Here is a 13,167-nt window from a genome sequence, read left to right on the forward strand (position 1 = left end):
CTGCATAAATTGGAAAGTACTAGTACCTGGTCAACCAGGACACGTGTTGAATCACTCATTAACTGGCTAACCTTTTCATCTAGTTAAAAGTATGTCAACTCCATATACATCTCTCACCAAAAGATACATTTTGAGACTATTTTCATCTTAACTTTCACAGCATGGCATTTTGGATTCATATTTCTAAGTGCTGGTAAGTGTAATTATACTTCTGATGTCGTATAAGCCACATTGTTAACATTATATTTAAAACAGAAGGCCTTCTTCCCTGTTTTAATAGAGTGAGAAAATATTTCTTCGTTTTAATTGGGAAATAAGTAAACCAGGACAATGAAGAGGAACAGAATTCCGGCTGCCATGCAGAAAATCCTCCTAAAAAAAAGAAGTTTACTGTCATTTATTGAAGAGTTTTCTGATTGTCAGAGATGTGTTAAGCACTGTGCATTTAGTTTTACCCACTCTATGAGGTCTGCCCTTTTGAAGACAAGGAAACTCATTCTTAAAAAGAGGTTAAGGAACTGGCCCAACATCACAGTTAACAAGTGGTGAAGCTCTTGGCTTGGAAGTTTTGGCTTTATTACCAGAGTTCCATGCCACAGCATGCAGCTTAAACCTTCCCGGGCATTCAGATTAGCTGGAGCTATTGATAAATGCACATTTGGACTCAGTAAGTCTAGGCAGGGGTGGGTTGAGACTCTGAATTTCTAATATGCTCCCCAGTGATGAGGTGGCAGACCACACTGTGAGTAGCAAGGCACTACACTATTGCAAGGCCGTAATTCCTTCTCTTCCAACAGAATGGTATATTTCATTGAGCTGGGAGCCAGGCACTCACATTTGGTTGTATGACCCTGATACATCTGAGACAACACGGAGACAAGAAAGATATCAATTCAGAAACAATCGTGGTTATGGAATGCATACATTTCCATGTATATTTTTTACAGTAAAAATGCATTTAAAAATCTTTCACAAAAGAAACTTAAAAAATACAAGTAGGGTGTTAAGTTCTCCCCACAACATTCTTTCAGGCATCAACTGTGTAATGGGTGGGAGGGGAGTTCCTATATGGTTTGATTTAATCATACAAAACACTCATCCACATCATCTCTCATCAAGACATTTACAAATGAAGTGGGGGATTAGGGAAAGGAGGCTCAAAAGAATCAATCTCCAATTTAAGGTTACAGCAGTTCAGAGAAAACTATATCTTTCTGCTTAATGCATAGTCCCTATACAGTACAATATTCCCAAAGCTAATCTGATGTATGGAACTTAGATGTCACTGCCACATCAAAAGTCTTCACAGACGGAGCCAAGCCCAAATAGATAGCACATAGATTTTAAAGTGTCAAATACCATCCGTGACAAAAAGAAAGCCATCAAGATGTTAACGTCACAATATACTCCAGAAATCCCCCTCCTGATTTCATTTATTTAAAACTCTGGACCGCAATTGAGAGCATCGATCATTTAACATCATGGATTTGGCTATAAAGAGTGAAAGAATTTCGAGCAGTGGAGACTTAAGAATAAAATGTTAGTGCTTACGAAATTGATGAAAAAAGAACTTCACTATTCAGTTGGGTTTTTCCCTCCGCCTTCCTACTGCAGCTCAATGTATGCTTTGTATGGAAAACTTGGGTGATAAAAATAGCAGTCACAGAGTTTTTTCTCTTTTATAGCTATAGAAAGTATATTGTATCTATTCCAGGAGAGGAACTTGGTTTGTGCATGTCCACACAACTACAGCTACTCATTCTAATGTTATGTATAAACCCTTAAGTCAAATAAAGCTATGAACAATGTAATATTTATATATGCATAGTGTTTTATAAAAGGATTGGCCCACATACTGCTTTTCATCAACACAGAAAGAGCATAAGTCCATAGCACATGGCAAGAAATGAATGGAGAACAGAGAATGCAAACAAGTGCTTAATATTAATAATTCACAGGCAGGTTCACCATGGAGGAAACGATGATATTCAAACTAACTAAAGCTTTAGAGAATTACTTATATAGTCCCCCATTTTAAAACAACTTTACATACCTGATTTAGTTTACAGTAAAATATATCCCAATGAATCGGTTTGTTCCATATTCAAATATAAACACATATCACATTCCTCACAGCTAAATTTTTTGTCATAAATTCTCTTTTATACAAGAAAAAAGGCAACAGTTGTTTCTTTTTTTTTAAACAGGCTCTATTAATTACAATTTTTAACTCTGTATACATGATAATCGGCTGGTTTTCTCTATTTTTTTCTTTTTCTTTTTTTTTCTTTTCAACAGTACCATGAGAACAACAGTGATTGACTTGCAAAGTTTCGTGTCTGTATGGAAAATGCAAAACAGTACTACGGAAATACACAATGCGTCATAAGCAGCGGTTTGCTGTAGTGGTCCAACAGGTACAAGCAAACGTTTTGGCTCAGCTAGGCAGTGATCCATTTCAACCACATTCCGGGGCTACAGCCGACCCAACCAAACCTCCTGTGGAATAGCAAAAGAATGGGTCTGTTTTCAAAGAAAAACTCACTATGCTTTGTTCTATCCAAAGAATTAAAGGACAAGGTCACAAAGGTAGAGGTTTGCCAACTAGATCTAGAAGTCACATCCTTCTGTCCCTTTCAATCATCTTGGAGACTTTCGTTACGGTTTCAAACAAAAATTGGCATTTCTAAGAATGAGCATGCCCAACCCTTCTTTAAATATCAACAGAGAGGTTCCTTCCACCAAGGCTTATGCCCTTCTCCCCAACTTGGCAAAGGGCAACCGCAGGCTTATGCTAACAAGGGGGAACATACTTTCTGTACTGGGGAGTCTAATGGCTCTCTCACACCAGGCACACTGTCCCACATCCCATCCACTATTCAGCCTCAGATCAGGCAAGACAACACAGAAGGTGTCTGCTGTCCATTCCTCCTAGTAGCTGAGCAAAGCTGTGATGGCACTGCCTTAATGAGATCTTAATAGATGTTGGTAATGCTAATGAACCTGACCATCTGTGCTTGGGCTGCATTTGGATACTGGCGGCCAACCTTCTCCTTTCTGTGCCTTTCTATGGCCAGGGAGAGTACAAACTGTTTTCTGCACCAGCTCTAACTTGAGAACATAACATTTCTTTGTGCTGTGTAGTTTAGCGATAAATATCCTTCATTTGCAATAGTAGTCTCTTCATACAGCTTGCTTAATTTTAGGATCATCAGCAATCCTAATCCATTCCAAAGAGTCCTCAGCTTTTACAAATATAACTTTTGCCTTTTTGCTCTTTTTTTTTCCCCAAGAAAAACTCCTAACTACAGGATAGCACTACATCACTACATAACAGTCTATATTAATTAACCTTAATAATTTTCCTTACGTAGAGAAAATGATCAACAGCCCCATTTAACCAGAGAGGAAAAGATCGCCCCTCAAAAGGGAACAACTCTTAACAATTCTACAGTTTACGTAGAAAGAAAATGTATATCCCTTTGGGGCAGCATTTGGCAAATAATTTCCAAAAAAAGTATGCATTTAAAAATACTTTCTTTAATATTATACATCAGGCACAACACTTTTCATATATATATTTTTTTCTTATAAGATTTCAAATGCATAAAATGTTTGTGGCTAGTCATAGGATCATTAGGCGTCAGATGCTTCATTAGGTAAGAAACTAAATTATTTCAGGTTTGTGAGCTTCTTCTTAGAACCTTTGACACGGTAAAGGCTGGAATGTGAGTCTCAGATACTGAGGTCGGTGCTACATTCTTTGTAAGGTCGCCGTCTCTGCTCCGGGGGATGTCTGGAACTCCTGCCGGCATCCTGTTTCAGACTCGTCTCATCCCTCTCTCGGTGGCTGCCTCTGTCCTCTTTGTTCCTCTTCTCCAGGGACCGCTCTCTCCTCCGCTCGGGGGACCTTGTCCGCCTCCGGTCGGTGGATTTGGCTCTCCTCTCGGGCGAGCTCCCTCTCTTCCGCTCGGGAGACCGTCTCTGATCCAAGAGTCTCTCTAGAGAGCGCCTCCGCCGGCTGGGGGAGCCTTCCCGCCGGCGGGTGGGGGACCGCTCCCGCCTCCTCTCGGGGGACCCTTCTCGCCTCTTCTCGTGCTTCTCCCTCCTCTCCAAAGTGTTGTCAGCGCTCCGCGTGCCTTCCCTCCGCTTCTCCGGAGATCGCCTCTTGGGGCCATTGGCCATCATCCGCTCGGGTTGGGCGTCTCTCCGTCCCTCGGGTGCCCGGTCCTTGGGTCGGCAAGCCCCGCTGTCGGGTTTTCTAGAAGTTCCGTTCCATGTGTGATGTTCGTTGGGTTGTCTGCTATACTCTCTGCTGCCTTTTGGATCTCTCGCGTGTGCCCGCTTTTCCCCATGTGGTGATGATTTGTGAAGATCGGGTGGGTAACTGGACTCCAATGGTGGGTGCTGCCGGCGGTCGGGGGGCGCCGCCCTCACTTCCGGAACACCTTGTGGACCGGTGGCGGGGCCGTTCCCGTCGCTGCCGGGGTCTGCGAGGGAAATAAACGGAGAGCGACAGTTTGGTACCAGGGCCCTCCGGCTCCTGTCCCCACCCGCACACTTGTGATCCCATTAGTCACAACAAACAGACAACTGTTAAAGCGGTCAGAATCAAAGCCAACTGCATCTTGGGTTAATTTAATTTTAATTTACTGCAACGAGTCAGGGTTAAAAACTAGTTCTCGTGGCTTTCAGCAGCTAAGCTAGCCTACTGTTCTTTATACTCGAGGATGATTAAAGAACTTGTAACATCCGTGTCAGGAGTTTAGTTTTTAAAGGCACATCCCAAACCGTCTGTCTAGAAGGATCAAAACGTTCCCCACCCTGAACTAACTCCTGCTCCTTTCCCCACCCCTCCGGCCCCTGCCCAGCCCTGCCCACCCCTTCCCCCGCCCCATGACAGAACATATTCTTTTCTTTAAAGAATATTTGTTTTAATTTGCTTAAAAATAATCTGGGCTATTGACCTGGAGAAAACTTTCTGGGGGAATGGAATCAACTTATGTTTTGATCTGGGTGGGGATTACACAGAGGTAAAAATTCACGGCACTGTACTCTCAGGCTTTATGCATTTTACTGTATGCAAAGTATACTTCTATTAAAAAAAAAAGCAAACCATCTGGGCTGGTGAGCCAGGGGTATTATAGAGGCAACAAGGCCAGGTGTTGATGAGAGGTAAATGTGACATTATGTGAGGGTTCATTAAACATTCTCTCTACCTTTGTGAATGTGGTTCAACTATTTTCTTTACTTCTGCGTAAGTTTAAGGAACTATTTTTAAAACATGGAGTCTTCTGACAGATAAAAAGGAGTGGAAGAGAGGTTGTCAGGTACACATTTGATATTGTGTGCGGTTTAGATAGAGGTGCTTTTCTTGATGCTACAGAAGCTGCCATCATTACATCTATGAGCCATGGGGTCACTGGATGGCTTCTTACATCAAGACATCTGTAGACTAAAAAGCAGAGCAGCTCCTGAGGGCTCCTATTTATTGTTACACTATTTGAAATGACACTGCAAATGTTTTAGGTAGCATCTGGGATTTATGAGATCTCTCTTCCAAACAGGGATGCTTTGTCCCACTTAAACCCAGTGAGTCATACACATGACCCCATCCCAGGCAAGGCACCTGAAATGACGTGCTGTAGCATGCAGGGCAAACCCAGGGCCACAGTCAGAGACCAAGGGGTCATGGGTGCCCTTTAAGCATCTTCCATGAGCCAACAGGGTCAACATTAAGCAAATCATCTCTTTGACAAATGACCTCCCAAAACTTAGGGTGGGTTTTAACAAAAGCAGAAATGTAGCCTAGAGCAGGGGTCGGGAAATTTCCAAAAAAGGCCAAAGAGGAAGTTTTTATGGTTTTGCAGGTTGCAGAGTTGATCACAACTGTTTAACTCTGCCACTATAGGGCAAAAGCAACCATGGACAACACATAGAAGAAACGGGCATGGCTGTGTGCCAATAAAACCTGGCTGATAAAAACAGGCTGTGGACAAGATCTGGCCTGGGGGCTGTCGTTTGTCAAGAGATCATGGCCTGAGCAGGAAATCTCCTCTTCCTGTCTAGCAAAGTCCTATCCCTCTAGGTGAAAGCTTTGTGATCTGAGGTTTGTTCTTTCTGAATGCTAAGTAGGCACTGCTGAATGCTTAGGAAGTCATTTTAAGATCTGGGTGAGGAGAGGGGCTTCCCTGACTCTCCTACGTCTAACTTGGGGCCTCTTACACCTACTTGGAAAAGAAGGGAGAGTAAGACTTGCACAGGGTCAGCGGTGTACTTACAATTCCAAGAACGCAGGGTGCTCAGAATGAATGCCAAACATATCAAAATAGAGCTAAAGCAGAAGCAATGAGGAAATTAGGCCACAGCACAGAAACACCTAGTATTGATGGAGCTACAAACCGTAGTTTGATTATGGCCCATAAGGTAGAAGCAAGCCTCCCCGAGCTTTTCATTTCTCATACATGCAGCGATATTAGGAGGTATCATCGCTGTAGAAGGGAGGGCCCAGCACCAAGAACAGTCAGAGAGAAAGAGAAAGAGAGAAAGAGAAAAAGTTGAACGTTTAGATTCCCTATAACACAGAGGAAAGAAAAAAAAAATCTGCATTTGTTAACATAGGGCAAAGAGAGTTTATTTGTCCAGTCAGACAGTCTAAGGCAACACTCAAATAAGGCTGCAGAGACCGACATCAGAACCGTGACGCTTTCAGACAGCCAGATAAGGTGACTCGAGAACCCAGACAATGGATGCATCCTTTTTTCTTTTTCTTTTTTGTTTTTCAAACAACTGGAACAATGACAGGCTGGCATAGGAGAGCATTAACAATCAACAACAGAAGAACAGAGTTCCCTCCCTCCCCCCGCCCCTCCCTCCCCAAGATCGCGGCAGTTAAATTAAGTACAAAAAACTCATTACAAAAATAGCCTCACAGAGAAGCAGGTTCCAATCAAGTCAGAAAAATATTGGAACGGAACATATTATAACCCATTTGTGACTCTAATCAATAGAATTAGAGAGACTGAGTCCCAGTGACACATGGTGACATTACAGCAGCACAACCCTGGCAAGTTCCACCCTTCTTGGAAAACAGTGTATTTAAACGATCTTTATTTTTAGCCCAAAGAACATTGGTTAGTGTTGGATTTTTCATCCTCAGTGCAACAGACAGAGGTTTTGAGAAGGTACACAGGTTACTGACGATGACTCTCAAATGAAATACCACATCCAACAGAGAAGCATAGGGGAGACAGAAAGGGGAGACAACGTTACACAGTTTCAGTGGCATAGATACACCTACGGTCAAGGTTTAGTGTAGTGCACAGCTGCGGCATCTTCATGTCAGAATACCTCCCCTGTGGTTGGCCAAGTGTAAAGGGGCCTCGTCTGCTACCTGCTCATCCCCCACCTCGGGCCCCTCGGATTGTGCACCTGCAGGAATGTCCAACACCTGGGAAGGCTGTCCTTCAAAGAAGTCATCCTCCTTGAGCTGCATCTGAATTAAGGGTCTCATCAAGTCCAAAACGCAACTGGGAATTGTGCGGAATGACTTTCGGAAAAGAGGGTGATAACAGATAAATCCCTAATAAAGGGGACCAACGTATATGGGGGTCATTCAATCACAGTTTCTATAGAAACTTCTGTAGACCTTTGGTTGGGACGAAGAGCCCTACATCGAGGGCATAGCTTTTTTTTTTTTTTAATTTTAAACAAGAATCTCAAATAAACAGGACATAATTATTATAATATACAATATTTTGCCATCAGAACACTAAGCTATGTAAAGATCATTGCTGTTCAGTCCAATTATGTCTATGGATATGACAAAGGAGCTCTATGTATAAGCTGGCTTTCCTCACAGGAAAGGTATAGTGACGTGTTTCCCTCATGATGAGCACTGGGAAGCTATTTCATCCTTTATCACCTAAAAACGTATGGCTAATATATCAACAGTTTTGTTTGTTTTGTAGTAGTGGGCTCAGGTGGTCTGATTTGGGGTAGGGACCAGTAGGGGGGATGCAGACGTACTGTATACAGAGCATCAAGGAGGTGAGCAAGGCCCCCAAATCATCTCCAAATTTCACGCCTCTTAAATTAAGACATCAATTAACCAAAAAAGAGAAAGAGGAAAAAAAAAAAAGAATTGTGCCTCAATATATCACTCAGGAAACCTGCTTTCCTGCTTTGTAAAAGGCGTTTAGTCATTTTGTGCTAACAATTGGATCTGAGAAACAGTTTGGCACAGTTCAAACAAACATTCCTTCGCTCTTGGTCGGACTAGACAAAATGTTCTCTCTGATTATCAGAAAGGGGGCTACAGAGATCTTGTCTTAGGCCACGCCCCAGTCCACGTAAGCAAGCAAAAGGATGAAATGTGTAGAGATTTCACAACAAGCGAGGCAAATAATCACATGGTGCGAAAGGCTGGTAAGACACTGGTGAATAGGGGAAACAGAAAGACTTTCCTGCTGCAGTTCTGGAGACAAATTCATGGAGTCATGCCAGGGAAGGAAGGAATGTTTTCATAGTTTGACCCACCATATTCTGGTACCGAGCCGTCTCCCCGCTTCAGAAACAGACGCACTCTGCGGCCACCGTTCTTAATCAGTTCTATAGCCCGAGAATGCTTCATGTTTTTGGTGGTCTCGCCATTGATCTCTAAAATTTCATCGCCAATCTGCCAAAGCAAGAGAGAGCAAAGTGAGAAGACCACAAAAGGGCTCCACGAGCGCTCGAGGTGCTTTATGATTTGAAATTCTTTCATTTATTCATTCGCCAACCATTTATGAAACGTATTCCAGAAAGATCTTCCATTGTTTAGAAGACAGCAGTGAAAAAAAAAGCCCCATATCCCTGTCCTCATGCAGACAATATTCTAATGGGGGAAAGACAACAGGAAACTTATAAAAGTGCAGGCTTACTGGACCATGCAAGTGCTAAGGAAAAAAAGAAAGAAGAGGGGAATGTGAACATTTGAGGGAAGGGAGATGTGGCTGACAGCGTTTATCCCCATGGTCCCTGCTTCCGTGAACTCACATCCTGTGTAATCTCTCTTCCTTTCAGTGTGCGCTGGAATTAGTCACTTGCTTCTAACAAACAGTATGGCAAATGGGACTGAAGGTCAATTCAAGGATAAGCTTACAAAATAATACCAGCTTCTGTCTTACTGGCCCTCTTTTCTTCTCTCACTTGTTCATTCTGATGCAGGCTGGGAGCTGTCCTACAGCATCCACGATGAAGAAATGAGGAAGGATTTGGGCCAAGAGCCCAGGATGCACTGAACCCAGCCAACAATCCTATAAGTGAGCTTCAAGGCAAAACATTCCCCAGACGAGCCTTTGAGATGAGACTAAACTCCTGGCTGATACACTGACTGCAGCATTCACTATGTGTCAGCTGATGTTCTAGGCACTGAAGATAAAGGAGTGAAGAAGACAGGCAAGATCGCTGGGCTCATGGAGCACATACACTGGAAGGCAGATGAGAAAAAGCACTGGCTTTGAAGTTTAAAGCACTGGATCTGAGTCCTGCACCACTTCTTAGCTGAGTGATCTTTTCCAAGTCCTCTGCCTTTTTGGTGTTCACTTCCTCATCCGTACAAGTGGAGGTTATGACAACTCATGCCTACCAAGCTGAGCAGGTCCAATCAAATACTGCATGTCAATGTGTCTTGTGAATTATACATCATACAAAATATCATAACAGTATTTCATTCAGTCAGAGACTTTTTTAACACCCAATCCACAGTGGGTGATCAACATGTTAAGTGACTAAAGATATTGAAAAGCATATCCCATGTATTTGAAATTTTTAAAAAAAGGAGTACATCACTGTACATATTCCCTTGTATATGCAGATTGTGCATGTGTATGCATATAAGGAACTGGTATATAGTTTGACCCTGGAAATGATATTTTTACTATGCACTATTTTTCTCTATTTTTAAAAAACCACATTCATGGTCTACTTCCTCAACTTAAAAAAAAAAAAAAAAGAAAGCTCATTAAAAAATTCAGTCTGAAGAAACTTAAAATTCAAGATTCTGTCTTAAGTTCCAAGTGTTAAGTTCTCCACCTTTGGTGACTTTTCCCCCTCTTTCTGCTCAGGACTAATTTTATTCGCTTTTTTCCTTTCCTGACCTGACTCTCTATTTCTTTCAATCCATAGCAAATTGCTCCCTGTGTGTATGTCTCCATCTATGTTCCATATCTTTAGTGAGCAGATGTTTTCTTCTTCTTTTAATCATTTGAGGTGCCCAGGAGAGCAACATATTCATACGTGGTAAGAGATGTAAGATATGTGAACAGAACAGAGTGGACTTCTGGCATGAGTGCATTTAAAATTTGCAGCTTTAACTACTATCAGCCAACTCTGAATATTTACGCCATGGAGTTGTTGGCTCTCTGCTAATGGCATCTCTGCTGTTGCTGAGGCCAGAGGAAGGCGGCTGGTGACAAACTAGAGACTGAATGGAGCTCTCCACCCAGCACCTACAGAACTACCCAGCCTTCTGGCTCTCTAAGAACGCTGGTATTCCCAGGAACTCCTATGAAGTGCATGTCCCCTGAGATTAAGTATATGAACTATGGAAAGGGGATTCAGAAAGCATCTACTTTAAGAAGTTTATAAGTCATTTTAATCCTTCCTTCATCCTCAGAACTGGAAAAGCTCACCTAACTTCACCAGTTACAACGACCAATGATCAAGGAAGACATTCACGCCAGGGTGCGGGTCATGCAGCTAAGAGTGTCCCGAAAGCTGTAGATTCCAACCATAAGACGTAAGCAGTCACTGCAGCTGACTTATTCACATCCACTCCAGACTCCTCTCTCTACTCACCCTCATCTTTCCACACCTTTCTGCAGGACCATCCTCTGCTAAGCGCAGAACATAGAGGTCCATGTTATACTCCCGGCCCCCTCGAAGACTGAAGCCAAATCCCTTGGCTCCTCTTTCCAGTTCCACAGTGTAAAAATCTTGCTCCTATTTGAAGAAATTAAGTGCAGTCATTCTGGGAGAACTTAAATCCACACACATTTCTATCTCCTCCAATTATTCTTCTTCTCAATTAAGCTCATTTGACAAAAAAGGCACCATCTTCATCCCCTTCTTGATGGTTCTCAATTGTTTATTAATATCCATTAAGCTTAAGAGCCGGAGCTTCAGTATGTGAAAACACGCAGGAACGTGCGCACATACACACCGACGGGCACACATTAAAATTCAATCAGTGAGGCTGCGACTCGCATTTGCAGCAGGAAAATCCTCCACTAGGATACTACCAGGTACGTTGCTGGGTGTTCAGCTTCCCTGCCCCACGCCCTAAGAATGCTGCCCCACCAAAATGCCAGCAGGACCCATCATTGGGATACCAACAACTTCCACACGTCCAGGGAGTGGTTCCCATCCTGGATGAGGAGAATGAGGAGTGGGTGAGGGAAGGCTCTGAGAAGACCAGCTACCAAGGAATCGATTTAACTCGGTATCACCCAACATTTCCCAAATTTGTTTTGCCTGCTATCGCTTGGGTGCCCTCCGTTACCACCTTGGGGGACAGGGAGGTAGAATTATGGGTCTTATCTGAAATTCACAAGTCTAATAAACACCTCAACAAAAAGACATGCTCTTGACATAAATGCCTTTGTGAAGACCATGAACAGGTAGTTCTGCTCTTTCTCTGATCACCAATCCTTGAGATAATTATAGTTTTTTATTTTGTTTTTTTCCCCCTCCCTAGAAAAGGATGTCTAGGAATATTTTTCAAAGGTAGTAAAATGTCATTTCCTTGACCACCAAATGTGAGTACATATTTAGTATATCCCCCTCACAAAAGGTTATTTATTTTAATTGAAAGTATCTTAGAAAAGGTATCTGGTAAAAATAGCTTCAGAAAGTTGAAAGGAAATGTAAAAAGCAAACAAGGGAAAAAGAGAAACGGCCCTCACCTGTGTTGCCTGGGGTGCTTTGAACTCAAACTGAGATTCCGGCTTTGGTTTGGTGGTATTCCTGCCAAAGAGAGAGAAATAAATATAAGAGCAACCCGTGGGGAGACTGAGAAAGAATCAAGGAGGAGTCTTGTCCAATCAAGGAGTTACTTTTTTCCCTTTAAAGTAACAAAAGAAAGCAAAGCCATGCCTGACCTGGTCTCCTGGGCCCCTGGCTGAGAAGGGGTGTGTGTGGTGGTGATGGTGGCAATCTTCTCCGCATTGGTCAGCAAAGTGGCATTCGAAGACTCTGCAGGGTGAGACAGAGCATCATGAAACAGGGGCTACAGAGGAGACGTCGTCAAACCAGGAGGTGTGCACAAGCCCCACACCTGAATGACGTCTGGCTTCTCTGTCACCACTTCCAACAGTTCTGACTTGAATTTCTAAACAAGACCAAGGACCATTCTAAGATGTTCTATGATGTGAGCCACGTACACCCTCATTACCCTCCTCCCAACCAGACATCTCCATAAATGAAATAAAGAGTTTGCCTAAGAAAATACTCCTCTAAAATTGTAGCGAAGGTAGGTGCCTCTCACTCCTCTCACCACTTAAAAAGGACAGTCCCATCAAAATACTGTGCCCCAACAGGACTATTTCCCAGAATTCTACAGGCTGATAATAAATGTCTCTGCTAACGTGCCCTGCAATTTATCAGCTATGTGGAGTGAGTCTGCTTGATTTTCTCATGTGAATATTAAAACCAAAAGTGTGCTAAGATCTTGCTAAATACACACACGCACACAACATCTACTTTCTTTCGCCAAGGCTTTTAAATGAAGCACAACTGAAGATGTGAAATTACCGTGAGATCTCATCTAATATCACTCATGAAAAGTTCATTTTAAAACTTCATTAGTTAGAGCCAGAGTTTGTAAATCTCAGTCGTATAAATCAGGAAGCCATCCTAATGTAATGAATATGATTACATTCTTATGTAAATTGACTTTCTTATGTAAATTGACTTTCTTCTCCACTAAATATATTCATAAACAACTTCATTAATCTTTTGACAGTTTGGAGATCCAGGATATGAAAACACTCGTGAACATGCCTATAGACTGTAAACCAACATGCATATATGAAAATGTAATCATCCACATAGTAATGGTTATATGTTCTTTCACTAATTATTTCTCCATTACGATTAAGGCAGATAGTAAACAACTATGAGTGAGTT

At 42.4% G+C, this 13,167-nt stretch overlaps 1 protein-coding gene across 17 annotated transcripts in view; it reads right to left on the reverse strand.

Moving 5' to 3' along the window:
• Positions 1 to 1,811: 1,811 nt before the first annotated feature.
• Positions 1,812 to 13,167, reverse strand: part of MAGI1 (membrane associated guanylate kinase, WW and PDZ domain containing 1) — a 574,222-nt gene continuing 562,866 nt past the window's right edge. For 15 of the 17 annotated variants that reach the window (XM_015236779.3, XM_015236773.3, XM_006196468.4 and 12 more), the window contains 5 exons: positions 12,141 to 12,234; positions 11,946 to 12,006; positions 10,840 to 10,983; positions 8,539 to 8,677; positions 1,812 to 4,490 (listed from right to left, as the gene is read on the reverse strand). In XM_015236779.3, coding sequence (XP_015092265.2) covers positions 3,736 to 4,490; positions 8,539 to 8,677; positions 10,840 to 10,983; positions 11,946 to 12,006; positions 12,141 to 12,234 — 1,193 coding nt within the window. In that variant the 3' untranslated portion in view covers positions 1,812 to 3,735. Of the gene's footprint in view, positions 4,491 to 6,363; positions 8,678 to 10,839; positions 10,984 to 11,945; positions 12,007 to 12,140; positions 12,235 to 13,167 lie in introns of those variants that run through there. The other 2 variants (XM_015236801.3, XM_072941636.1) reach the window with 2 other exon arrangements.

Source organism: Vicugna pacos, chromosome 17, assembly GCF_048564905.1.
Source record: "Vicugna pacos chromosome 17, VicPac4, whole genome shotgun sequence".
Classification (NCBI taxonomy): domain Eukaryota; kingdom Metazoa; phylum Chordata; class Mammalia; order Artiodactyla; family Camelidae; genus Vicugna; species Vicugna pacos.